Here is a 27656-nt window from a genome sequence, read left to right as displayed (position 1 = left end):
AAATTTTGGCTTTTAAAACTGGTCAATTGAAACAATAAGAATATTTAGGCAAACATACTCAGGGCAATTTTAATTATACGCAGATCTTGCAAATTTTTCTTCCCTTATCTTCCTTTCCAACTCTATTTGGACCAGAGGTTTTTGCTGAATATATGGTTGAGTATTCTCTACGTCACGTCATTAACTGTCAATAATCCAAACTGGTTTAGATAATCAAACTATAAAATGAAGGATGAAACTTAAATTGTTAAACTGTACCTCACAGCAAAATAGAAGCTAAACCCTTACTAGTTTTTTTTACCTTTTTTTTCTAACTTTACTTCCAGAAGCTCAAGGGTTTCCTCATTATTAAAGCGAAATTCATACTCTTGTGATTGATTTTCAATTATGTTTCTAGCTTCTGTATTTTCTAGTTGAAGGGTTTCCGCTTAAAAATATTTCAACCATTTGTAAAATGTCTTTGGGATTGCGTAGAACATCTATAACTCAGACTAAATATATAAATTGAATTCATTAAATAACTTATGAATTACAAAAACCATATAGATAATCGATACATTGATAACTGAATAAATATGAAATGTTATATTATTATATATAAGATATTAATGACGTACTATTCTTGCAATTGAATAAAAATATTTTCAATTAGTTACTAGGTTTTGTTGGTATTGGCGGAGAGTCTGCTTCTAGAAGTAAAGGTTCATGAAAATATTTAATATCAGGAGTAAAATAAATAAAAAGGAATGGCACTATATATAATAGACCCAGCATAAATGCTTTAGGTCTTTACGAACTTGTTGAAAAACAGATTTAATTGTAAGGGCTTAACCAGTTTATTTGTAACCTTTTCAATAAAGTTCGTGATAAAGTACTTGAAACAATAATTTTAACACACCTCAATAAAATTATTACCGTATTACGGACAATTGACAGATTTCAAAAATACGTTTTTGCACGTGACAGTACCTTAACATTGTGAGGTATAGCAAGCTTAATTACCTGCTTTAAAGCCTAAAATGGCGGGGTACTTTCACCCGCCAAATGAATGTTAACATCCACCAATACATTAAAATTCAGCATATTTAATTATTGTTGGCCTTAAAGAAAAATACTCCGAAATTTGGGAAATAAGATAATTATTTATCAAATAATTTAAAATTTCGCTTCGGGTTTTAATATTGGCTCATGGAATCTCAATATAAGAGGAACGGCAAACGCTAGCCTTCCACAGTACAAAATAGCCGCGTTCACACTATGCACTTTGGAAACGTTTTGAAACGGTTTCGAAAGATAAAATTCACAATTTCGGAGTCAACTGTATTAATAGCCATACTATAAATACATTCGACACCAAAATTTTAAAATTTGATATTTCGAAACCATTTTAAAACGTTTCCAAAGTGTCGAGTGTGAACGAGGCTAATGTTTTTCCCCGCGCTTCAATCAGTTCGATTGTACCCCGTGATCGTAAAATTACAAAATGGAAGCTCTTTATAACAATGATTTAAGTTTTTAATCAATGCTTGTTGGTTTCCACTATTTATTAGTCTTTAAATAAACTATGAAGTTAAATTGGCTACTCTTTGCGCTCTAATTTAACGCGTAATACGATTTAATTGCTTAAAAATGCCGAAAAGTAAACAATGTATGTATTCTCTGTGCCAAAATAATACATATTCAGCTAAGCCTCGGACTGTACACACGAACTTCGTACCGTTTCCACGTCCCCGAAGAGAACCCCTTAAGTGTCAACAATGGATATCGGCGTGTGGAAGGTTTGATGATCGTTTAACCATCGAAAAACTTACCAAAAAATCTTTCTACATATGTGAAGAACATTTTATTGGAAGTAAAGGGCCAACTTCCGAACATCCAAACCCTGTACCCTATGAAGAAACCTCACAAAGCTTGAATCTTATGGTATGTTTTAAATGTTTTCTTGTGAAGTTATATATTTGTTTTTAAATTAATTATATTCCTTTCTATTTTAATAGAATCAGTCATTCGGAGTACAGAGTATTCAGTCTCGGTCAATATTAAATGTATCAGATATTTTGCCAGATACTTCTGAAGTGGTTATTGATGAGGAAACTGATCCGAACCCCATACCCTTTGAAGAAAGCTTGAATCTTATGGTATGTTTTAAATGTTCTCTTGTGAAGTTATATATTTCATTTTAAATTAATTATATTCCTTTCTATTTTAATAGAATCGGTCATTTGGAGTACAGAGTATTCAGTCTCGGTCAATATTAAATGTATCAGATATTTTGCCAGATACTTCTGAAGTGGTTATTGATGAGGAAACTGATCCGGTGGTTCTGATGACTGAGGTTACAATATGCTCCTCTGAAGAACCTTACCAAACTGAAACAGATTTGAGTAATTCCGTTAGTGATTCTAATATATTCAATTCCAGTGTAAGTTTAATATAATATAATTTAATATAATTGATTCAAATAATTAATCTCACACCTTTTTTAGACTTGTTTAAGTAAACAAGCGAACATTCAAACTCTGGTTGGAAAACCTATTCCGAATAATTGGACTCTAATACTTACGAAAGAAGGAATAGCATTAACCAAACAAGATATTGAAAAAGGGTTGATCACAAAGTCCTTCACTTTAAAAGACCATGAGCTCCGTGGTATATTACGAATTAATGGCAAAGTTATCAATCCGAATCACCCACTAGTAAAGTCACTCCCTGATGTTACAAATGAAGACCTACTTTTTAATCTTCTGATTGCTGTCGATCAATATCCCCTCTGCACTGGAATTCTAAAAGATGAACTCTTAAACCATTTTAAAACTAAGGAAAAAACAAATGGGTATATAAATTTATGTGATGAAGCCCTACATTCTTTATCCTGTGAAATAATTCAAAGCCACCAGAAAAAACAAAACAAAATTAATTTAGAAACAAAAGACTTGTGTCATTTTTGCACTAGTTATCGAAGAGTTCTGATTAATAGCATTATACGCCAAAAAAATATTCCAACAGCACATGGGGAAAAAAGAATACAGTATTTACAGCGTGATGCGCTAGTAAAAAAATTGAAAACTCAAACTCAAAGAGCGATTGACCTTAGAAAGAAAATAAAGAAAGTCAAGCTTAAGATGAAGAAGGATTTCAAGAAGTCTGGGCAGTATTTTTGTGACACCGATACACTTTTTATATGTGAACAGCTAGAAAAGCAGAAAAAAATATTGCCAAAAAATTCGTTCAAGAGAATATTTGTGGAACAACAATTAAGTATCTTAAAAACTAAAAGCAAAACACAAAGGCGGTGGCACCCTAAAATTATTAAGTGGGCACTTCACTTGTACAATAAATCATCGTCAACATACAATGCTATGGTTTCCAGTGGAGTATTCGAGCTTCCGTCGAAGAGAACACTATACAACCATAGCTCTCACGTTGGACTACTAGCTGGATACAGTTTTGTTCAGGCTACTGAAATGCTCTATTCAAGTTGTCCCGAAGAACACCAACGATATGTATCAATTATCATAGATGAAATGAAGATAAAAGAAGATATTATTTATCGGAACAGCACGGGAGAATTGATGGGCTTCAGTAACTTGGACAAGACTGGAAATTAAATTTTAAATATAAGGAGCGAGACCAGTCAATTACCTGAAGTAGCAACCCACGTCCTTCAGATTATGATAAGGAGTATCACTGGAAATTTTAAGTTTCCTCTTTCATATTTTCCATGTAAGGATATGAATACTGACAGCCTTCATAGGATACTTTCCGAAGCCATCTCGAAATTGGAATTTCATGGAATTAAAGTGCTTAGCATTATCGCAGATGGAGCAAGTACAAATAGGAAAATGTATCGTAATTTTGTTTCTAATGGATACCGTTCGAAGAATATCTACGCATGCGATGTAGAAAGATAGGTATATTTTATATGTGACCCACCACATTTGATAAAGACGGCTAGAAATGGCTTTAGTCATAGTAACTTCCACATGATGACCAAAAAACTTATTAAAAATGGTCAACCAATACAATGGACACAAATCGTGAGGTTATATGAATTGGACCTTCCCCGAACCATTAAAATAGTTCCCAAACTCACTAAGGATCACGTACGTTTGGATTCTCATTCTCGAATGCGAGTGCGGCTTGCATCGCAAGTTCTTAGTGATACAGTAGCGAACGCCCTCGAATTGGAATTTGGTGACAAATGCCGGGAAACAATTAAATTCATTCGTTTATTGAATAAATTTTTTGATTGTATGAACGCTAGGCATTTTAAAGAAGGACTTTTCAAGCGAAACCCTAACTTAAACCCATATAAAAGTGAAGAGGATGAAAGGTTAAAGGTAATTTAGCAATTTAATTATTGAATTAATAATTTGCTAAAGATTTTTTTAAGTGGCTTGAAGGACCATTCATTCAGTATTTTTTGGAATGGCAAAAAGAAGTGGAGAGTTTACCCAGTTCCGTCTCTGCAACTGAAAGGAGCCAAATGACCTTAAGTCGAGAGACGGTTGAAGGCTTCTTGATGACAGCAAAGTCAATTCCAGCTATAATACGCTTTCTACTTACCAAAAAGGCCAAATTTGTTTTAACTAGCCACCTTAACCAAGATTGTTTAGAAGAAGAATTTGGAAAGCACCGGAGTTCTTGTGGAGGAAACACGAATCCTGACATACTACATTATGCTCAAAATATTGACAGGTTTAAGGATTTAGATGGTATTATAAAACCTCCTAAAGGAAACACACAAATTGATGATCCGTAAAGATTTATACTTTTTAATTAATTTAAAAATAAAAATACAAATTACTTTTTGCATTAAAATCTTTTTATGAACAATTTTGTTTAGGACATTACCATAATCACAATGCTTTTATTAAAACAATAAATATACTAAACTAAATAAATATCGCAGCCATCATGAATTATTCCTTTTACTTTAAGGGGTAATGAAAAATCTTTGACTAGGGTTGGGTTTTCATTAGAAGTTTTTTGACATGAGATTTTATTCCCCCTTTTTTCTTTCAAGCCTTTACGTAGGCTAGCTTGAGCTTTTTCTTCAAGATTTTTTTCCCAAAGTGTTTGGCGCGCAAAAAAAGCTGTAACCCCTTGCCCCTCAGTCGCAAATAACTTTCAATTAGCCTTTTTAAAATTGATTCTTTCAGATCCTTCTCATTAGGCACCTGAGAACTCCCCAATAAACAATGCCACTTTAGTTCCACTTCTTCATCCTCCAATACTTTGCGCTTTGCGTTATACATTCTGTTTTGGTTTTCAGCAAGTATGGCTATACCATCATTAAAAACATCAACTATTTTGTCCACCATTTGAAAGAAAATGAAAGTTTCTTTCTTGACATAAAGTAGACCACCCTGTTATTCGATGTTACCCAATTTGTGATGTCCAGGTTTGGTAATTCTTGGTTTAAATACATCTTTACCTCTTCCCCTGACCCTTTAATAGCTAAGGCATTCAAAATGTCATATTTTTAGGAACTTTTCTACACGTTGAATTAACTGTAGATCCAGCTACATAATATAGAATCTGCAGTTCACGAACAGACGACTTCTTGTTGATTATTTCCGGACTAATGTTTTCGCTTGCCTTAGGCTCACTTTTTGCTGCATTTCTCTCGATGTATAATTCTAATTCATTAAGGATGGTACGTAGAAGTTCTGAAGCACAATATTTCTTCTGATATAAGGTAATGGCACAAAATATCTGAAATTAACAATATACAATTAAAGACTTTATAACAAACAAAAATGTAATTATGAAATGCTTACTGGAGGAGCAAATGAAGCTAAATAAGAGATTGTTTCTTCTAATATTGTCTCGTTTGATTGTAGCAATTGGGCCACTGTCCAATAACCTTTACACGGCTTAAGAGTAATATCACCTATAATTTCATAACCTTTTCTCCAAGGAGGAATCTTATCATCTTTAACTACACATCCTAATTCTTGTAAGACTAAATTCAAATCAGAATTTATTGTTGATTCACCTAAACTAGACGTAGCTTTAATGCCATTGATAATAGCTTCATGAAATAGTTGTTCAGAAATTTCTGCAAACGAGACATATGCACTTTTAAGTAAACATACAAATATAAGGTCTGCTTATTTAACTAACTTAATTGATTAGTATCTTCTTTTCTTATTTTTTTGCCTGGAATTTTGCTGGAGATTTTGGTTCATTTTGACGAATAAGTACATAAGACTTGTTATTAAAGTTGTTTGCGCAGATTGTTTCCACTGTTTGAGGGATTGAGATTGACAAATCCAAATCGCAATAAGGTTCAATTAATAGTTTTTCCTCTTTTTCTATGAATATCTCTCTGTCAATAAATATAGTACGATATAAAGTTAGAAGGTATTTTTAACATACCCAAAGCAAAGCCACAGCAGAAGTTCATGTAGGTTCGCCAAGGCTTAACTTGTTTTTATGGGTTATTACACCTTCTTGTTTATAGTTTAATATAATCAACTTTCAAATGTGCGTTATAAAATACCGATGTAATAAAAATCTAACACTGACCTTTGGGAATAAGCATGTTCGTCGTGTAATTCCTTTTTCTTTCTTCTTATGTTACCTTCCACTCTGAGCGACCTGAACACGCGCGCCATTTTGTTTTTTCTTTAATGACCTTGGCCCACTCCTACTATTCTGATCGGTAAATTAGGGTGAAAAAACCGCTTGCTTACCGTTCCTCTTAAATTGAGATTCCATGATTGGCTATTGAACCCCCTCAATAATATTAAGTAACACCTTAATTATGTAATTTACATTTTACGAGTAGAAGTATCAGCTAGGCTAATACCCAAGGCACCACCTTAGGCCTAAGTCATCATGCGACCTTTGAAGTATTCCTCTAGGACCTATAAATGATACGTGTTCCTTTGCAATTCGAAGCAGTTTCCAATGGACGCCATTTTCACGGCTTAACATTACTCCACTTCACTATATAAATTGTCAAAATTACATGGCGTTGAGATATTGACTGATTTATAAACCATAATTTTTCCAATAAAAACTTTTGAAAATCACTAAAACTACTCATTTCACCTTCACTATTTTATCCGATACGTATTTGGAAATATCAGTAGGAGTTGGTGAAGGTAAATATTTCAAGGAAAAAACTACAATATAAGTAGTTGAATCATGAATCTATTTAAATAGATTCATGCTTGAATACTTCTCTAAGATGAATATTATAAGAAACCTGCCTACATTATGAATTCCATCAAGAAAATGAAACCAAATTTTTAACTTTTAATGTATAATTTTTACATTTATTGACTTTCAAAAACATCCACCTATTTAGGCATGTTGTTTCATTTTCCTCTATGAATGTGCTTGCAGTCAGTTCTACTAGGTCGGTATGAAATGGTATTTCGCTGTCGACAAGGATTTCTACGCTTCCTGGACAGAAGTGGTAAACGTTTGAAGAGAGAGCCAGATAACGGATCCGAAATCAATAAACCTTTTCCTAGATTCGCCAACGAAAAATCATGGTAAAGATCAGTAATTATAATAATGTTTCTCCTTTTCGAATAATATTCGGCAAAATTAGATAATCAGCCTTTGTATAAAGCAACTGAGCCTGCTTATTTACTTCTAGTGCTTACGTCACTAACATTTTATATTAATTAATAAGTTCAATATTTACTAACATGTTCCTTTTACCGAATTATAAGTGCGAGATGAAATCTCGAGCACCATCTGATTTTCCAATTTATTTGTGCAAATGGTGCGTGTCCAAGAATATTTTATTGAACGTGTGACACACATATTATACTTCTACCATGATTATTAAACTATAGGAGGTTAGATTAATAAAGCTTTCGGATATCGCCCATAAGTCAAACTTGGTTTTGCCAATTTCCCCCTCTTTTATAGTTACAACATTGAATATGGTAAAAATTTATAAAAGTTATAAAAGTAAATATTTTTTATTACAGTATTTCCTTATTTACTCGTAATGGGTCGTAATCTAACCTCCTAAGAGTTCTATATTAATTTTTTACTTTAAAGAAATATTTTTAAATAGATCTCCTTATCATTTATTAGTTGCTCTTCTGTGTTAATGTTTTTTTCTACGTCACTAGAAATTATATACCGGTACACCTACGAAATCGTATCATCCTATATCAAGGCAGTCCTATTATAATGCTCTGCGATAGCGTCCACAGTCCGGACGGGTAACCAACAGCCTTGAGCAGCAGGAGAATCCAACCGCCGACAGTCGAACCGTTGACGCAAGCCAGCCAACCCTCCGAAAGGCAGAGCAATCGGAAGACAACTCTACACTGCACACATAGCCATGGGAATAAAGATAGATGCTTTAGCACCACCAACAGACAGCCAGCTTACAAAAGAACAGGAGGCAACGGCCGGAAGTGAATGTACCAATAGGCAGAAACGGGCGCTGGTGGTCCCAGTGGAACCCAAAAGGCGGGACGTAAGGGCCGCTGCACAGCACAGCTGAAAACCAAAAAATTCCGGAGCGCCGGCAGTGCGAGGATCTCCACTTTTAGGGTGAGCGGAAGCCCAATTTCCAGCTCCTACTTGACCGAAGTTGGATGTCGGGTTAGGATCATGTAACATATCTCAGTGCACCACCACCCTTATGGGTGACAAGTGCCGAACCACGACAACCTGTTAAAGCCACCAGCTATTGCACCCCTTGGTCCGATAAGGGCCAAAGCTACTACACAGATTAAAGCACGCTCTAGAACCGAGCGTGTCAGTAACTAATGTTTAACTTGGACTAGTGACATCGAGACCACCAATTATCAGCACCACCACGCGAGTTCACGAAATGTATTATGGACGTTCGCAAAGCAACAAAACACACCACAAAATTTGAAAGTGAAAAGAAGCTTAAAAAACGTTAAAAAGCGTACTATTGTTAGATGGCGACTTAGACTATACAACTTGTCTATTGATCGATCTTAAAATTGCTTTTTGGGAGCGACAATAGCTCTAAATTCTTGGGTCCCGTGGGTTTAGGCATGGTGCAATGGCTTATAGTTTCATATTAAACGAATTAGATTAAATTAATAAAGAAATTTGAAGAGATTTCGGATTTCAGGAGAATTTTATATTTGTAGAAATGTAAATTAAATGAAAATATAAATTACAAATACCTGAAAGCAGTTCACAATTTACCAGAGCCAAAGCACACGCAAAAAATATTAGAGATAAAATTAAAGCTTTCATATTTGTCGAACGAAAAAAATTTAGTGATAACAAGTTCTACTGTTACACTACGAGGTTTCCTTTCAAAATGGTGATTTCAATTCACATACTTTTTTATATTATCCACGTCCACAGAATCACAAAAGGATATTAATAAACTAAATAATGTTTCTTGGAGAACAATGCACACAATGAATAAATAATTGTGAGTCAATAATTAAATACGTCTTGTATATTGAAATCGAACTATCACAAAAGGTAATAGATAAATTCTACACGTGGTAAATAATCGTTAAATTTAAAAACTTACTTTAAATACAAATAAATTAAAAAATAAATAAAGAAAGAAAGAACGACCATACGGTTTTTCAATTTAAATACAAATATTAGATCTACAAATAGTTTATGGAATTTCAATTGATTCATAGCCAAAAAAAGGCGTCTATTTTTTATTCCAGTGCCCTCTATAACTCGTGCCATTTTACTTTTATTTCCAGCACGATTTTTGCAACACCCAATATTACTAACAATAGAACACATTACACATGTACCTTAGTAAGCGGGAGGGATGGAAAATTGTTGAGTTGGCGATATCAAAATTGCATTCACTTTTTTGAAAGGTTTCCCCAGCCATCCAACCCCTTTGCCTGTTAACTTCTGAGGTTCCACCTGTTAAGAACTTTCATATATCGGCTAACTCAAACACTTATGGTAGAACTAATGTCTTTGTTGAAGTAGTTTGGACTAGGCTAATCATGACAAGTAAGTAGAGATAAAATATAGTTTATTACATGACTGTATAACCCTATCTTATGCCGAGTTACATTAGTTTATATAGCTATACATAGACTGATAAGCGGTTTAGGCGGGAAGCACGTTATCTATTATAACAACCTTTTTTTTTTTTTTTAGTAGTCTAGGATCTTGGGTTTCTTTACAATACGACCAGACCTGGTTGTTTGTTTCTGTGTAGGTGATACAGCTGGTGTGGGAAATGGTTGGACTTTCGAAGGAAATGGTGACGGAGGAATGTAGTTCTGCTGTTGGATCATATTCGTAGGAACAATGTTCCTTCTCTAGTCTCTTGACGTGGAGGGCTTGTCCAGACATTCAGGAATCATCTGTTGTTGGGGAATTTGTTGAGCTTTTGCTATTTGAGGAAGATGTTGGGGTAGTAAAGATCGTTGACTCGTTGATTGCTGAGGCATTTGGTTTATTGTTGGTTGGTGAGGTATCTTTTGAATAGGTTGTTGAGGTACCGTTGTCTGACGTGCAGCTGTTTTCAGAGTCACTGTCTCTTGTGGTGTCGAACGTTGTTGTACTGGATAGCGTATGTAAGTACTCTCTGCTGGGTTCCATCTATCTCTGTATGAAGAAGTCTCATTAATTGTTAGGGTATTTGGGATATGTAGGTCTAGATTTCGAGGATCTTCACAACCCTCGGAATTAATTTTGCAGGGTTGACTTGCTGTCGGGATTCTTGGACGTAGATGTACACGTGTTCGCCTAAAGTTTTTTCCGTCTTGTGTCTTGATTAGGTAGGAATGGGGCTCTGGAGCTCTTGCATCAACGACAGCAGGGAGCCAAGTACGATGATCAGCTTGATAATAAACCGGGTCGCCCGATGAAAATGTTTCTGGCGTAGGGTGGCGTACGGTAGTCTGCTTCTGAATCATATTTTATCGTCGTTCCTCCAAAGCCGTTTGCATATGTCAAATCGGGAATTGGGGTTGTAGCGTAGCTCGTGACGTGGTATTCTGAGTGCGTGTTTGGCGACCCATCAGCATTTGGGAGGGAGTAGGTAGCTTCCCGATGGGCGTATTCCGGTACTCCATTAAAATGTAGTGGAGGTTTTTTCCTTCTGATTGAGCTTTTAGCATCAGATTCTTAATGGTCTGGACTGCACGCTCTGTAAGGCCATTTGATCTTGGATAGTGAGGACTGCTGGTAATGTGAGTAATGCCCCAATTCTTTAGATATTCCTTGAAGTGAAAGGAGTTAAATGGAGGTCCATTATCCGAAACCAGTCGAAGAGGAGCGCCATATCGTGCGAAGTGAGGATCTAGGAAATTGATAATTGCTTGTGAGTTAGTTGTTCGTAATTCTTTGGCCTCGATAAATTTGGAGAAACAGTCAACTAAGAGGACCAGTTTCTTGTTCTGGATTTGAAATATGTCCGTTCCGACGGTTTCCCATGCTAATTTTGGGACTGGATGTGGGTTAATTTGTATAGAGGAATTGGCCGGGTCCCTTGTCCTGCAAATGGTACACGATTGAATAAAATAAGTTATGTCAACAGTCATTTGGGGCCAGTAGACATGCATGCGAGCTTTAGATACACAGGCGGTGACCCCTTGATGTATGGAGTGGAGTTGCTTCATTACTTCCGGACGTAGTATCATTGGGACCACGAGGCGGTTACCTCTGGGTCATTCCATGACAAAACGACCTAGTTTTTTTTAATTTTAACACCCGACCCCTTTCGATTTCGCCAAAATTTTGTATACAAGGTTTTTTGGGCCTAGGAAAACGATTTTGACAGTTTCATAACGATCGGTTCAGCCGTTTACGAGATACAGCATACGCGTTTTTTCAAAAGTTCGCCTTGACCCCCTAAATGTTTTCTAGTATATCGTATGACATAATTATCGCAAAATCACATGTAATACCTCATTTTAAAGACAATGCGCACCCTAATATGAATATTTAATCAGAGTTGTCATTTGACGTAAATGTCATTAAAATCTGGGCCTTTAAATAATTTGACCTTTGACCTTGCCCAGACACCTCAGTCGTAGGTCAACGATTTTAGCATTTTTAAAATTCCCACTATCGAATACATAATAATCACTCAAAATCTCAAAGTAATATTTGTAGTTTTCGAGATATTAATTTTTGAAATTTACCCCACCACACACAAAATGAAATACCAAAACCATTTATTTTTATAGTTTACACACCAATTAATTTTTTATTTACACAAAACAGCTTAAACTTCTTTATACATGGAAAAGGCTTTGGTAATTTTATTTTTATCGTGTTCTTTGATTTGATAGCCTTTCGAATTTGGTAAACCTACAAGAATTTCAATTGCACATAGAACATTTTCACTTGACACCCAACTGCTATCGATCCTTCTGGGCCATGTGTATTTGTCCGAAATACCAGGGGGACGCAAAAAGTTTACAAAGAAGTCTCCAAACTCTTCTGATACTTCCTCAATTAATCCAACGTAAAGTTGGCCTTTGTAGACGCTGGCTACCAAATTTCCCACTTTAAAGTTTTCAGCCTCTTGATTTCGAGTATCTGACAATTCTAAAGTCGAAACCTTAACTGTGGTTAGCGAATCGTCATTAGATAACGGAGAAACCATGATTTCATTTAACGATTTCGGAACGAATTTATGAAACCCTCGAGTTCCTTTTACTGTTATGGCTTTAGAAAACCTTTCTTTTAAAAGTTCCTTTTGTCGCTCAATTTCTTCGTTTTTAACATAGATGAACTTGATATTTTCGAAGTTTGATAGGCAGAAATTAAACATATCTGTTGGAGTCAAAATCTGTCCAGTCACTGGTCGCTGAAGACTGACTCTTGCTGTTTTACGCTTCACTGTTCCGCCAATTCCGTCACAAGGTCCCTTGCCATGAGATGTGGCAAAAAAATGCCATTCAGCGTCCAAACCAAAATCTTGTTTGTGGCAACAGAGATTAGAAAAGTTGTATTTGTTTTTATACTGTCCAGCACATCCATCCGTAAAATAAATTAGCTTTCTAACATTAGGAACATGTGTTTTTATATTTGGAATTAGATAAGTTAAAAAACTGTGAACAGTATTGGTTGTATGTGTTCTGGTATCACTGATAATACAAAAATTTAAGTGGTTAAGTTCTCCGTTTTCGACTACCCTGAAGTAGATTACGAAGGGATGCACTGTCGCTTGAGAATTGTCCCAATGGAACCCTTGTGCTTCGTCTTGAATTACGAAGGAATAGTTCTCCGCAAAATCACCGAGAACAATTACGTCACCAGGTTTTAGAGTTTTTTTGAGGTTTTTAAGATAATTAGATTGCGACTTAGATGTGTAATGATGACGCGTTAGTTCAAGTAGTTTAATGGCCAAAGAGTCGAAAAAGTTTTCAACACTCTCGCTCAAGGTCATGAGCTTTGTGCTGTCAGTTGTCACCCATTGCATGAACTTTATATTTTCAAAATCTTCTAAAAGGTTCGTTAAATATTCATTTTCAAGTAGACCATTTTTCCCAGGACAGTCCTTGCACACCCTCATCATACAATTCCTGTTTTGAGTGTCACACACGGTGAGCGCCATGAAATCGATATCACATTTTAAAGGACAAGGAGACGGTAGAGCTGATATCATTAGCTTGACATTTTGGTGATAGGTGCAGACACACACTGAATGTGTACCTGACGAACCTGCTAATACACACCAAGGTGGTCGTAGATAACAAAATGACGAAAATCCTAACGTCAAATCATGCTCTTCCTTGAATTTGTTATAGAGCTCTCTCAGGTTCAGCAGTACAAGCCTCTTTTGATGATGTTCTTTTTGACCTGTCTCGTGGTTTCTAACTGACACAAACTCCTTTTGTCCAGGTGTCATACGACTGTTATCGTCATTTTCGTAAAATTCAACGACCTTTGATTTAACGTCTTCGGTCAATATTAATCCCTTCGATTGTTTCTCTGGTAGCGAAAGAATTCCTTGACTAGATTTAAGATTCCTGCTTCGTTTGACCATGTATTCTGGTGCTCCAAATTCCTCCATTGTGCGTTGTATTCCAAATGGTGACAAGGTCAGGATCTGAAGCTTTTCGCCGTATGATGTCTTGGAGTTATTGAATTTCTCTCTCAGTTCGTTCAAAATATTCTCATATAATCGATGTTCTTCGAGCTTTCTAAAAACATCGTCCGTAACCATATTATCGTCTGTTTCATCAAGAGAAATTTCCATTGACTCTTCTAATTTGCGTTTCAATGAATTGTTCACAGCGTTTAACTTAGTCCTGCTTAGAATTGTTTTTTGGCGAGATGACAAACCTTCTGTACAAAAGTTAAAAAATATATGTATTTATATATGTATACATATATAAATTCTTTCAAATTGAATATATTTCTTACTTCTTTTAACAGGAGATTCTCCCAAGTTTATTAGAGTTTCGTTAACTGCCACTAAAGCTATAGCTTTGTCGTCTTGCGTCGCATCTCCCGATGAACAAGGTTGACTAAATGAAAAAGAATCGCTTTCTTGTGATTCTTGTGCAGTGTGAACTTCTGAAACGTCCAACTGTATTTGGAGTTCATCCTTTACTTTTTTTCCAGCAGACATAAAACACTGGATGCACAACTTATTTCCAGCGATAACTTCAATTCCTCGTAACTTTAATTTTTTGAACAAATCCAATGAAATAGTTTTTAGTCCACTCTTTCTTTCAGCGTCGTGAGTCCCAAAAGGATTCATACACTTCTTTTGACTCGTTGAATACCTTTTCATAAAAAGTTCTTCATGGTGACGACATATGTTTCTTATTTTGGACATAGGTATAGCTGTTCGGCTGCTAAGAACTAATTTGTCATCCTCGGACAGATGGTTGTTGATACCAACTGTTTTCGAAAGTGTTTGCAAATGACATTTACTACTGTCTCTCCAAAACGAACAATTTCGATCCATTTCAGGGCTTTGTTCGAGAATATACAGTTAAATAAATTCTATTTCGCTACTCAATTATCGCTGTTAATATATTTAACTACTCAATTATAACTATTATATATTAAAAATATATTAAAACATTTTTACGTTATTAAAAACGTAATCGATATGACTAAGAGCAATATTGGGTTTTCTTGAGATATCTAGCACATTTCCATTTTAGGGTGCAGTAAGATACGCTACAATAATATTGAACGCCAGACTATACTAAGGACAAGCAATTTAGTGATGTCTTCTGTCTACAGATAACATGCAAAACTAAAAATAATATGTAAATAACTCAACTTAATTTAAGAATTAGTGTATTTGATATTCTAAACTCAAAATTACCAAAATAATAATATTTTTAATTTATTTAGTAGGTCAACTAGTTTCGTGTATAAAATAGCATTTTCATTAATTTGAGGGGTAAATTTCAAAAATTAATATCTCGAAAACTACAAATATTACTTTGAGATTTTGAGTGATTATTATGTATTCGATAGTGGGAATTTTAAAAATGCTAAATCGTTGACCTACGACTGAGGTGTCTGGGCAAGGTCAAAGGTCAAATTATTTAAAGGCCCAGATTTTAATGACATTTACGTCACATGACAACTCTGATTAAATATTCATATTAGGGTGCGCATTGTCTTTAAAATGAGGTATTACATGTGATTTTGCGATAATTATGTCTTAAATATAGTAGAAAACATTTAGGGGGTCAAGGCGTACTTTTGAAAAAACGCGTATGCTGTATCTCGTAAACGGCTGAACCGATCGTTATGAAACTGTCAAAATCGTTTTCCTAGGCCCAAACAACCCTGTATACAAAATTTGGGCAAAATCGAAAGGGGTCGGGTGTTCTGTGGCAGGCGTTTTGTCATGGAATGACCCCTCTGTAAATGAGGCCATCAGACTCGTGCATTTCTTCTTGGTACGGCCAATATGGGACGATGTCTTTGGCTAACTTCTTTTGCGAGTTCGGCCAACCGTTATAGATGGATGTACAAAGCGTCTGTAAAGTCGAGTCTTGTTTTGTAGCCTTCTGAAATTCCCGTTGCCTATCTTCAGAGAGAGCTGTCATGGAGTAAAGGGTTGCATGGAGTCCCTCCATTTCAGTAGTATCGAGGACTGTCTGTTGGAGGGCTGCACGGGAAAGAGTGTCAGCAATTTGTAAATTTTTACCAGGAACATACGTGAGTGTGAAATGATATCGTAGCAAACGCAAGACCATTCGTTGTAATCGAGGAGAGAGGAGGTGCATAGGTTTGTGGACAATTGCTAGGAGAGGCTTGTGGTCCGTTTCAATGAGTACATGAGTCCCTGCGATGTACCGCTCGAACTTCTCACATGCGAAAAGGACCCCAGCAAGCTCTTTCTCAATTTGTTAATATCGTTGCTGTGTCGGAGTGAAGCTAGTAGATGCATATTCAACAGGTTTGCTATTCTGCAGTAGGGCTGCCCCAATTCCTGTAGAGCTAGCGTCGACAGTTATACAGCATGGAGTCTGGGGTTTGTACATAGCCAGGACCGGAGCTGTTGATTTTAGTAATTTTAATGAATCATATATAGCTTGCTTATGTTCGTCCCAGTAGAAAACCGCGTCTTTCTTCAGGAGGACACGCAGTGGAATAGCCTTTTCGGAGTAGGATGGTAAGAAACGTGTAATATAATTGAACATGCCTAGGACACGTTGAAGCTCTACGGGATTCTTGGGTGATGGTAAGTCCATAATCGCCTGAACCCTGTCCGGATCAATTGAGATATTGTCTGGAGTAATGATGTGGCCCAGGTACTTGATACGTGACACAGCCAGTTGAAGTTTTCTAGAACTGAGTCAACCCGTTGTCACGTGAAGTCTGTAAAATGCGTGTCAAAAGTTGGTTGTGATCGTTATTATCGGTGGCAGCGAGTAAAAAGTCATCAGTCGCAATGAATGTGTTCTTAAATTCATCTAATGGGAAAATGAGCGACATTACTTGTTGGAATACCTCTGTAGCGGTAAAGATGCCATATGGTAGCCTCAAGAAACGGAAGGTGCCAAATGGTGTGGCAAAAGTGCAGGGGAATGAGCTCTCTTCCGTTAACTCCACTTGCCAGAAGGCACTCTTCGCATCTAGGACTGTAAAAAAAGTACATCCGTTAATTTTGGAAAAGATATCCTGAGCTGTGGGTGAGGGAAAAGGTTGGCGTAGTATAGATTGGTTCAGTTTTCTAGGGTCTAAGCAAAGACGGAGATTTCCGTCAGTCTTCCTCTCGACTACCAAGGGATGAACCCATTCTGTTGGGCCATGAACAGGGGTAATTACCTTATTCCGAAGCATCAGTTGCAATTCTTCGTAGACTGGTTGTTGTACGGCATGTGGGAGTTTATGAGCGACGGAGACTGATGGGACTGCGTTTGGCTTCAGCTGAATATGGTACTGTATTGGCAGTTGTCCTATCTTGTCGAAGACATCTGAAAAGGTGTTGATTATTTTTTGAGGATCAGTATAAGCGGTGAGTTCATTTAAAGGTGCCACCGAATTAGATTGACAGCTTAATGGTACGGCACACGGTCGTGGAACACGATACAGCAAGCCCAAGGCCATGCAAGCCGAAGCACCAAGGATTGGAGTGGTGTGTGCCGGAGTTATGTAAAAAAGCCAGGCGTTGATGGGCCGCAAAGGATGCACATGCAAAGGAGCCCATGCCTATTACGGGAACTATATTACCAGTATAGGCAACTATCCGACGTAATGGTGGCTGTAATGGAGGTTTTGTTGGCATTTGGTCATAGATGTGTTGTGGTAAAACGTTCACGTGGGTTCCAGTGTCTACTTTCAGAAGAACGGGAGTGTTATTCAAATATATATGCTCATACCACAAACTGTCCCTCTGTGAGATTGGACTGCCAGAGTCACTCAAAGCCATCAAAGTGTGCAGCAAGAAATCGGGTTCGGCTTCTTGATAAATTGTTGATGGATCAAAGAAAAATTGCGTGTGAGCTGAATAGTTGGCCATATCCTGATGCATGTGGTCGTCAAGGAAATCCTGGTTCGTGTATTCACCTTCTAGGCGGGCGGAATAGTGATCACCAGGTAAGGAGTCCAAAGACTGTACTATATTTGATCGGCAAAGGCAGCCCAGTGACCCTTGCGGTGGCAGTTGTGGCAAAGGGAAGCAGCAGCAGGGCAGCGGCCTGGGTATCGATGCTGGAGTCCACAATTTAAGCATCCTGGTTGTCGTGAAGACGAAGAGGAGGGTCGCTGCGATGATGAAGAGGTCAAAAATCGTCGTCGTTGCGCCGAAGATTGAGACAGATTTTGCGAATAACCCCGGCCCCGATAGGCAATAAGGCACGTGGCTGGAAATTATGAGGTGGGTGTCGAGGACGTGTACGGTTTTGTTGAAACACTGCGTCTAGGCTAGTTGACGAAGGACCCGTAGTCTGAAGAGACGTAGGGCGTTGCAGGGCGGCATGATGTGAGGAAGTTTCGTCCGCTTAACAAATCGCTATGGCTTGGAGCATGGTGAGATTGTGACGAGTAAATAAATTTTTGCGTAATTCATCTTTGTAGACACCGGCAAGGATCTGGTAACGGATTAATGAGTCGTGAACAGTGTCAAACTCACAATTCTTGGCATGAGAGCGGAGGGCGGTCAAGAACTCATCGAACGGCTGGTTCTGTTTTTGTATGGTATGAAAGAAAGCATATCGGTGAGAATCTGGATTGTGATATGGTGCATAATAATTATCAAATGCAGTATAAATATCTTCCAAAGCAGGGTGTGCTTTCTCTGGTGGTAATGGAATCACCAAAGCATCGTAAATCTTCCGGCCAGCTGGGCCTAAGGTATATAAAAATATGGCAACTTGAGTACTTGCAGTTTCAGTGGATAGTTTCGTCGCTGTAGAAAAAATTTCTTTGTAAGCAGCCCATGCAGAGGCAGGATTGACAGTCCCCGGATCGAACTGGTCTGGGGCGCGAAAAGACGAGGCTGTAGCCATACTGAGGCCTTATGTCTAGGCTAAATAACTCTGTTAAATTTTAATACAATAGATACATATCCCACTTCTGACACCATGAAGTGGTTTGGACTAGGCTAATCATGACAAGTAAGTAGAGATAAAATATAGTTTATTACATGACTGTATAACCCTATCCTATGCCGAGTTACATTAGTTTATATAGCTATACATAGACTGATAAGGGGTTCAGGCGGGAAGCACGTTATCTATATTGGCGGGAAGCGCCATCTATTATAACATTTGTTAAAATCGGACAATGTAGCTAATTGAAAGTCTTGCTGTTATCTAAGCTGCTTCGATTTGACCAAGCTAAGACATCTCGATTGACTAAATTCATCAATTTTGAAAATAGTCCATGAACCACGCGTTTTGTCAGTCACCTCCGTGGGGGGAAAATTCTTACTGTGCTACGTGATAGCATATGACCCCAGTATAGAGCTCTACCACTTGTATAGGGGTCTACGTCACCAATGCTTTGTCGTATTAAGAAACCCGCTCAAAATGGCGACCATTACACTGCAGTAGTTTACCCCCCTATTCCTGGATACGCGAGGGGGGCGCAGCGTGCTTTCCCCCACGCGTCCCCAGCTGCGTGACGGGGGGGAATGAAGCGGGGAATCGCGATTCCGCCCCCCCTCGGGCGCGTGTCACGCGTGCACTCGTGCGTAACGAGCACAGGTGTTAATTAATTAGCCTAGTTAGTCGACCTGTTCAAGGTCAATTAAAAAAGGGTGAATATTAATGAGCGTGGTATTGTTTTACCGTTAGGGGTCATTGACCTGTTAGATAGTAACATGTGTTTAGGATCATCAAGTAGTTATATTATATGTTTGAATATTAATTTTTGGCGGGAAAGTGTAAGCGTCGATCAACAAGTGGTTAAACTCTTTAGGTTTATTAATGTACACTTATGTTTGACATGATTTTGCCGGGGAAACGGGTAAAGTTTGTACCTTTAAAATAAACCGTTAGGGTATTTGACCTGGTAGCTAGATGGTTAACAACTCATTAGCATTTTTGGCGGGGATTTAACATGCGTTTATGATGATGTAAGTGCGAAAAGGATCAATGAACAAGTGGAGGGGGTAAAGTTTGTATTTACTAGTATAAACGTTTGCATGGTTTAATTACCTGACAACGGTTAGGAAGCGTCTTTGGGATTATGGACCCGAACAAGTGATCTCTTTTAGTGGATGTTATATGGTTGAGCTTTTAGCATTTTGGCGAGAAAATTATTTAACATGTTCTGAAGACGGTTAGGAAGCGTCTTAAGTAATCTTAAGAAGTAAATATTAACGAGTTTTATAAGCTGTGTTTTAACGTTAGGAAGCGCGGTAAAAATGATTCACTTTTAATGACTGAACATAACGGGATAAAGCTTGTATCGTGTTATAACCTGTCATTCATGGTCATCTTTATAGTGTCCCACCAGGGGTGTCTCATTGGGTAACAAGTTGTCCCTATATGGTTCGTTAATGATTATAGCCGCGTCACGTGATCATTTTATTTACGGTAATTGAAATGGGTCTTCCATAAAGATTGCTGGTGAAAGTTTAACATTTGTCAATGCTTCACCACTAGACTGGTATCCTTGGATTCGGGTAGAAGTTTCAAATATAAGTCACCCCTAATACGGGCCCCTTTTTAACGGTTTTTAGGTTATTAATCTTTATGCACATAAAAAGTATAGACTCTTAAACGCGCCTTCCCGAAGCGCGGTAAAAATGATTCATATTTACGCTAACAACACATAACGGGGTAAAGCTTTTAGGCTGGTTTTAGCGGTTGTTATATGCACTCTTAGTAATTTTGGTTGGAAATTCATGTGTTTTGGCCGCCATCTTTAATGATTCATATTCAAACGGGTTCTGTGTATTGAAAAGTGTGGCTATCTTTGTTATTTTTTACGAAATTTGCCATATTTACTTTAGATCAAGCTTGTTTTTAAACAAGTTGTCCCTAAAGGATTTTTATATATATTAACCTAAAACGTCGAATTTAAAGTCACTAGGCCTAAGGTAGTGCCTTGGGTGTAAGCTGATAAATATTATGACAATGCATCATGTATTAATTTTATATTACCGTTAATGAGGACGCGCGAGAAACATTGTGCATTACGTGGTAAAGTTTTATTGTTAAGCCTGGCCATCGTAAATAATAAGCCTAAAATTTATGAAATGTAAACTGTGTATTCAAGGTTATATTGGGGTGAAGAAATGAGGGAGTTTTTTATTGGATATTTCAAGTTTTTAACATAGTCAATACGTTAATGACAGTAAAGATAGTATATCCTGTCGTCCGTTAGGAAGGGTCTTTGGGGTCATCTCACGTAAACATGTGTTGAAAAGGGTAAATTACATAATGCCAAAAGACATTTCAAGAACAAGTTTCCCTATATGGTTCGATCAAAAAGCCGCGTCACGTGATTATCTGATTTATGGTTAATGAAAGGGGTCTTCCATAAATTAAATTATTAGTTTGTCAGTCATGCAATGCATTTTTTAGGTATAAACGTCGCTATCTATGGATATTTTCATTCGGATACATGATTACCTGATATGAAAACTGTACAAGTTTCAATATTTGGTTAAGTTGTCCCAAACAGGGGAAACATTATTCTAACCATGCCTCACGTACATAAATCGTTTACGTATACATTGTTTTATATTACCGTACCATCGGTCTAGTCTAATAAGAATTCGAACATGTTTTGTTCGCGAAAGATAAGGAGAATGAGATTAAGAAACTATCATTTTTAATATTACCACTTCTATAATAAACTAAGGTAGTGCTTTGGGGTCCAGTTGCGTTGGGGACGTGTTAGATATTTTTAAATGTAGAAAAATAATTACTTCTGAGGGTGGCGCGGTAATAATTATCAATTACTTGTAAAAGTATATTTACATCGTCTTTGTAGACTTCTTAACAGTACATAACGTGGTAAATTGTCAAGCGGGGCCATCTTTGTTAGATCACGTACAATGTTGTTTTGACGCTTATAAACAAGTTGTATATATAAACACGTACCTAAAAAGTCGCTAGATGACTTGGGTATAAGCTGATTAATATTATGACATTGTTCGGCGTCGTCATTTTAAGTTCAATGTTAAATTCGTTAACCTCGCAGTTTGAAACAAGTTGTCCCTATATTAAGAATAAGCTTGGGATTATTAACAACGTTTGCAGCTCTGGCCTTATAAATGTTTCACAGTCTTTACGCACATCGTATACATTTTCCACAAAATATCAGTTTTACGCATAAAATTTAATATTACCACTTATAAATCCTAGTAAATATAATGCATTTATACATTGACACTATACGAAATATTTACATAACAAGGTCGGTTCGCGCTCATGAAATTTAAATAATAGTAAACTTTGTAGGGTAGATCACTTGACTTTGTAATGGATATTTCAATAACCGTTCATCATTTTAATAGATCAATGACGGTTTGAATTAATATTGTGGTATCTTAGGTATAATTAACAACGTTTGCAGCTCTGAATTTTCGTCGCTAAAGAATATGTCCATAAAGATTGATTATAAAAAGTTAAACACGCTGGTATCTATAGATTCGGGTTACCTAAACCGTTACTTAAACAAGTCGCTCCTATATGAACTTTTAAACGGTTATTCGTGTTAAACGTGTACATTGCATAAAACATTTACGACAACATATAACCAGTCGAACATGTCTGCGATTATTTATAATTTTGCGTTAGTTTATCAATAATATCGTGTATATAAATTATAGTATTAAGAACTATACTTGTATTGAGCCGTTATAAATGTCGTAAAAATCTTTAATATTTAAATCTATCGTTAACTAGCTATATATTATTCCGTGTTTACCAAGCGGCACGAGGAATGTTTACGTACCGGTTTAACATGTACGGTCCGTTAATTTTCGTAAGTGGTAGCGAAATTATGGGAGGGGCCACTACGTGAAAGAACGCTCATTCAATTTGTGAACCTTTAAAATGATTAATAGTTTAGTATTATTAGCAGACATGGACTTATAGTAATATTTACAGATTCTATTTAGATTTTAGAGTGGCATTGCCATTTCTCACCACCAGGGGTAAATTGAACTCTTATAAACGTTCGTTGTTTATTAAAGGACATTATAGTATTGCCATTTCTTACCACTAGGGGTAAATTGAACTCTTATAAACGTAACAAATAACGAACGTTACTTAATTCGTTGACCGAGGGTATTAAAGAGCATTATAGTTTCACCACCAGGGGTAAATTAAGAACTTAGTGGCAGCACACACTACCCTGATTGTAACGACTGCGTTATTAATGTAAGCAATGTTTAAATACTTGACCAACGAATGTTCCTGTATGTTAGTTTAATGTTGATATTTCGGTTAATAATGCAGTAAAAAAGCTAAGCCTAACAAATACGTTGTCGTCAAAACTCGGACCAAAGCTATAACTTGTTTTTCTGTTATAATCTCCCGCGTATTAATTTGGTAATAATAATGGTTAAACGTATTTTATAGCGTCATATGAAATAACTTACTAACAGGTGTTTTCGGTAACGAGTTTAGGGTGAACCCTACGAAGCTAGAATTACATATTTCATTTTACGGAACAAAATTGGACGACAGTTGGATAATGAGTGATAAGGAAAATAACGAACCGTGTACGGAACTATTAAAAAGTATAAATATATTGAAAAAAAGAAACGAAAACTTCAAGCGGAATATATAGCAGCGAGAATAGAACTTGAAAGTGTCCTTCCTACGATACGAAAGGAGCATTCGTACGAGTCTTTAAAAATGTTTTCGGAACAAGAAAGATTATTAAGTTTTAAAAACTGGGTTAAATATGGAACCGAAGAGTTGGCCGCCTGGGGATTTTATTCGCTCAAGAACGACTCGAGTGTTAAATGCCCTTTTTGTGGAATGGTGGTTGAGGAATGGAAAGATGAAGACATACCGTTAATAGTTCATTGTCGTTCAATTCCCTTGTGTCCATTTATTCGAGGATGCCAAGTTGGAAATGTAACAATATTACAAAAGTCGTAAACATATTTTAATTTCAAAGTGTAACGAAAAATATTATAATAAAGTATCAATGTAAAAAAATATGTATCCGAGTTTTTTAATACCGCCTTTACATTAAATTTTAAGTGTTAAACTGTAAGTGTTCTAAAAAATCATTGTTAGTTTACTTTAATTAAAAAGTACTTTTATACGGTCCCCTTAAAATGTTATTAAAAAATAACAATGAATTCAATAGAAAGAACGTTTATTCACAATTTCTTTACAACGGTTTTAATATTAGGAATTTGATTAGTTTTACAATATTCTTGAAAATAAATCAAAGCATCCATTTGCTTTTCAGTCGGCAATTTGATTCGGCTGGCAGGTTAGATGTAGTTGACTCGGTTGATTCCATTGTGGCACCGCGCTTTTTACATTCCCCAATAAGTTCGTTAAGATAATCGATAATTTTATCATCTGACATTTCCTCGGCCTCCGTGTAATGGAGAGATTCACTCTCATCACAATCACACACCAGATTCGAATCTTCTTTCATTGTATTACACGATAAATGAGTCATTAAATGTTTTTTGAAACCTCTCACGGACTGGTATCGTTCCTCACATATCCAGCATTTCTTTGGTACTCTAAGCAGAGACATCTTTCTCTTTCCCATAGCGGCTGGCTTATGAAAACCACAACGCATCTATGAAAATTATTTCACGACTTGTGACGTAGTTTATATCACGTGATCTGTTGAAAAAAAGTTGAAAGCTGAAGGAAGCCTACAGAATTGAAAATACTGAAACTAAATCTCCAAATGGATTTTCCAATGGAGTCACGAAATGCTTTTGGAAATACTGGGTACTTAAAGGCGACGAATTAGGTACATTCATAGCGACGGCGATAGTAAAATATCCATTTTTATTTCAAAGTGTGATCCCGAGTTTGGTAATTGCTAGGATGCTTGGATAACGCCGCCATCTTTAGTTACGTTAGCTTAATAAAATTAACCACCTGCACATTAAAACCGTTACGAAAATTAAACCAAAATGGTTTGCAACGAAATAGAAACAGCTGCTAGAGTTTCCAACGCGTCCCGCTAGGGGTTATAAAATGTCAGAGTAGTTACATTTACACTTTCAGTTACGTTAGCTTAATAAAATTAACCACCTGCACATTAAAACCGTTACGAAAATTAAACCAAAATGGTTTGCAACGAAATAGAAACAGCTGCTAGAGTTTCCAACGCGTCCCGCTAGGGGTTATAAAATGTCAGAGTAGTTACATTTACACTTTCAGTTACGTTAGCTTAATAAAATTAACCACCTGCACATTATTCTTAAAACCAACGCGTCCCCCTAGGGGGTTTTAGGTAGTATATATATCCTTAAGTCGCCCGAATCTCGGAATCCTGACCCTAGTGAGCCTTCCCGGAGTAACAAAAATGTAAGTTTCTATAGGTGTTTTTTTATTGTTACAAATACTTAGTTTTTTCTTCTAGGGAATCGTTTGTAGCCGTACACATTCTTTTTGCCATGATTTGGCCTAAAAATAAATATACGTCATCAAAACGATTTTTAGTAAAAGAGGTAATTTTTTTAAGTTTTATATAGTAATTAGTATAGTATTTATTGTAATAGTTAGTGTAGGGAGCTAAATTAATGGCTTCAAAAGTCGTTTGATGACTTCGGCCTATGGTGGTGCCTTGGGTAATAGCCTAGTTGATTATTATTATTATTATATTTAAAGTTCCATATAAATCTTACAGATTGGATACAAAACTTCGGATGGTCGCGAAGACCTCATTGTTTTTCGAACACCGGCTGCTCAAAATTATTCGGGGGATACAAACCGCAAAATGAACGCGATTAGCAACCATGTCAATAAGCTTCCCAGGGCTCAGGGACAATACGATATTGAGGCCGTCGATCGCCATGTTTTAAATATAACGCGACTGGCCGAATACGTTATTGTCAAAGAAAGGCAAACGAAAGAGTACCTGGGAAACTTTATCGACTTAGATCGAATAATTGTGGCCACGAGATTCGAGTGTCCTAATTTCCCCGAATTAGAGCTAGAGCCGGGAGAATTTCACCACCATTTTAACAACGACCATACGTGGTATGAATCAATGACCACCATCTTTTGTCGAGGAAAATATATAGTATTTCTTATTTTACAGAAATGTGTGCGCCTATGAAAAGGCGAGGCAAGTGGCCGCATATGTAAAAAGTATAGAGGGTAATCCCCTAGAAATATATCCCGAGAAACAGGACGACCCGACCGAATCGCCACCAGCCACATCTCCGAAACCTCCAGCGAACAAACCTAGGGAGCTTGATCTTCGAAATGGTAATTATAAAACAAAACTATCATGTTTCTCATTTTTAATTTGAAATATTAATTACAGCTCCGGGAATCACTATCGTCGTACAAGGAGGTAAAACATTAGGTTCCGAAAAAATAATTACAATTCTAATACCATTTTCCATTTCTAGGTTCCGAGTTAAAAATTATCTTATAACACGTTTTGTAAAAAAAAAATTGTATAAAAAAATTGTTTAAAAAAATTGTATAAAAAATGTATAAAAAATTGTATAATAGGTTGTATTAAAATAAAGCAACACACTGATCAAAAGAGGTAAACTTATTGTTACGTATCACTAAATTTTAAATGTGTAATTATTTAACATTTTAAAAAATTTGCAGGAGGACTTGGCCCAAAAGCGTTTGGTATAAATTTACACGCCTCCCTCATTCAGGCGGAGTTTCACCAGCTGGTTATCTCGGCGTGAGAGAAAAACGCGCGCCACAACGCCGTGGAGAGAGAGAGAGCGATTCATCGAGGTTCCCCGAAAAGCGCGACGTCGAGAGAGAGAGAGAGAGAGAGAGAGAGAGAGAGAGAGAGAGAGAGTTTCGCTGAAAGAGAAAGTTTTTGCCGAGGAAGCTAAACCGCGAGCTATTAAAAAATTCCTGCACGTTTTATACAAGGACAAAATTTTACAGTTGAATTGATTCGATAACAAAAAGTGGATTATTCATACAATGTCCTTTAAAAAGGGTACGTTAAAACTTTTTTTTTTAAACTTTAATTTTATTTAACACGTATTTTATTTTAGTTTCTCTGACGTTACATTCACCTACTCAATTGGTAGTGACCGTATCAATATTTAACAAAGAGCCAGGTATTTATATTTCTAATGGAGCCCAAAGTACGGACATTTCCTTAGAAACATGGGACGCCCTTACAAAAGAATGGTCTTCAGTCATTGAAAATCTAAACTCAACAACAATAAAAAATATTTATCTGCCAATTCCTACCGTCGAACCTTATTCCGATTGTACTTTTGAACACAATTTCGAAGTTTCTTGTTCGGGAGGAAGATTTTCATGGAATTTAATGCCGTTTACTCAAAAATATTTGGAATACGAAATAAACTTATCAGCCAGTCTATCACTTAGTAGAGCGCAAGTTCTGGCTATAAATGAAATTAAAGTGTTTATAGATGAACAGTTAAGTCTGTTAAAACAAAGCGCACCGGTTATAGACTTAATGTTTAGTGTTTTGGTCGACAATTTTTCGAAATTTCAAGCGGTTTATAAACCATTACAGAAGCGACAAATTCCCTGTGTCTTTATAGAAATTTACGCCGCCTTTCGTATTTCTCAGGATCACCAAGTGGAAAAAGATTTTTTGGAACAATTTATAGGTTATTGTCCATTTGACGTAAGGGA

At 36.6% G+C, this 27656-nt stretch overlaps 1 protein-coding gene and 1 long non-coding RNA gene across 2 annotated transcripts; one reads left to right on the top strand and one right to left on the bottom strand.

Annotated features, from left to right (window-relative positions):
• Positions 1-7249: 7249 nt before the first annotated feature.
• Positions 7250-9317, bottom strand: LOC149954592 (uncharacterized). The gene is made up of 2 exons (XR_016479796.1): positions 9147-9317; positions 7250-7486 (listed from the first exon to the last, which is right to left on the bottom strand). It is a non-coding gene; the product is annotated as an uncharacterized LOC149954592 (long non-coding RNA).
• Positions 9318-22387: 13070 nt separating this feature from the next.
• Positions 22388-27421, top strand: LOC149954591 (uncharacterized). Its single transcript, XM_090169151.1, has 8 exons — positions 22388-25367; positions 25423-25510; positions 25690-26042; positions 26104-26273; positions 26332-26361; positions 26420-26562; positions 26631-26982; positions 27041-27421. Coding segments are annotated over exons 1-4 (444 nt in total). The 5' UTR covers positions 22388-25365; the 3' UTR covers positions 26105-26273; positions 26332-26361; positions 26420-26562; positions 26631-26982; positions 27041-27421.
• Positions 27422-27656: the final 235 nt, after the last annotated feature.

Source organism: Leiobunum rupestre, chromosome 3, assembly GCF_980474605.1.
Source record: "Leiobunum rupestre chromosome 3, qqLeiRupe1.1.hap1, whole genome shotgun sequence".
NCBI classification, from domain to species: Eukaryota; Metazoa; Arthropoda; class Arachnida; order Opiliones; family Sclerosomatidae; genus Leiobunum; species Leiobunum rupestre.
The sequence above is the reverse complement of the archived record's forward strand: the minus strand, read 5'-3'. Positions and strand labels throughout refer to the sequence as shown.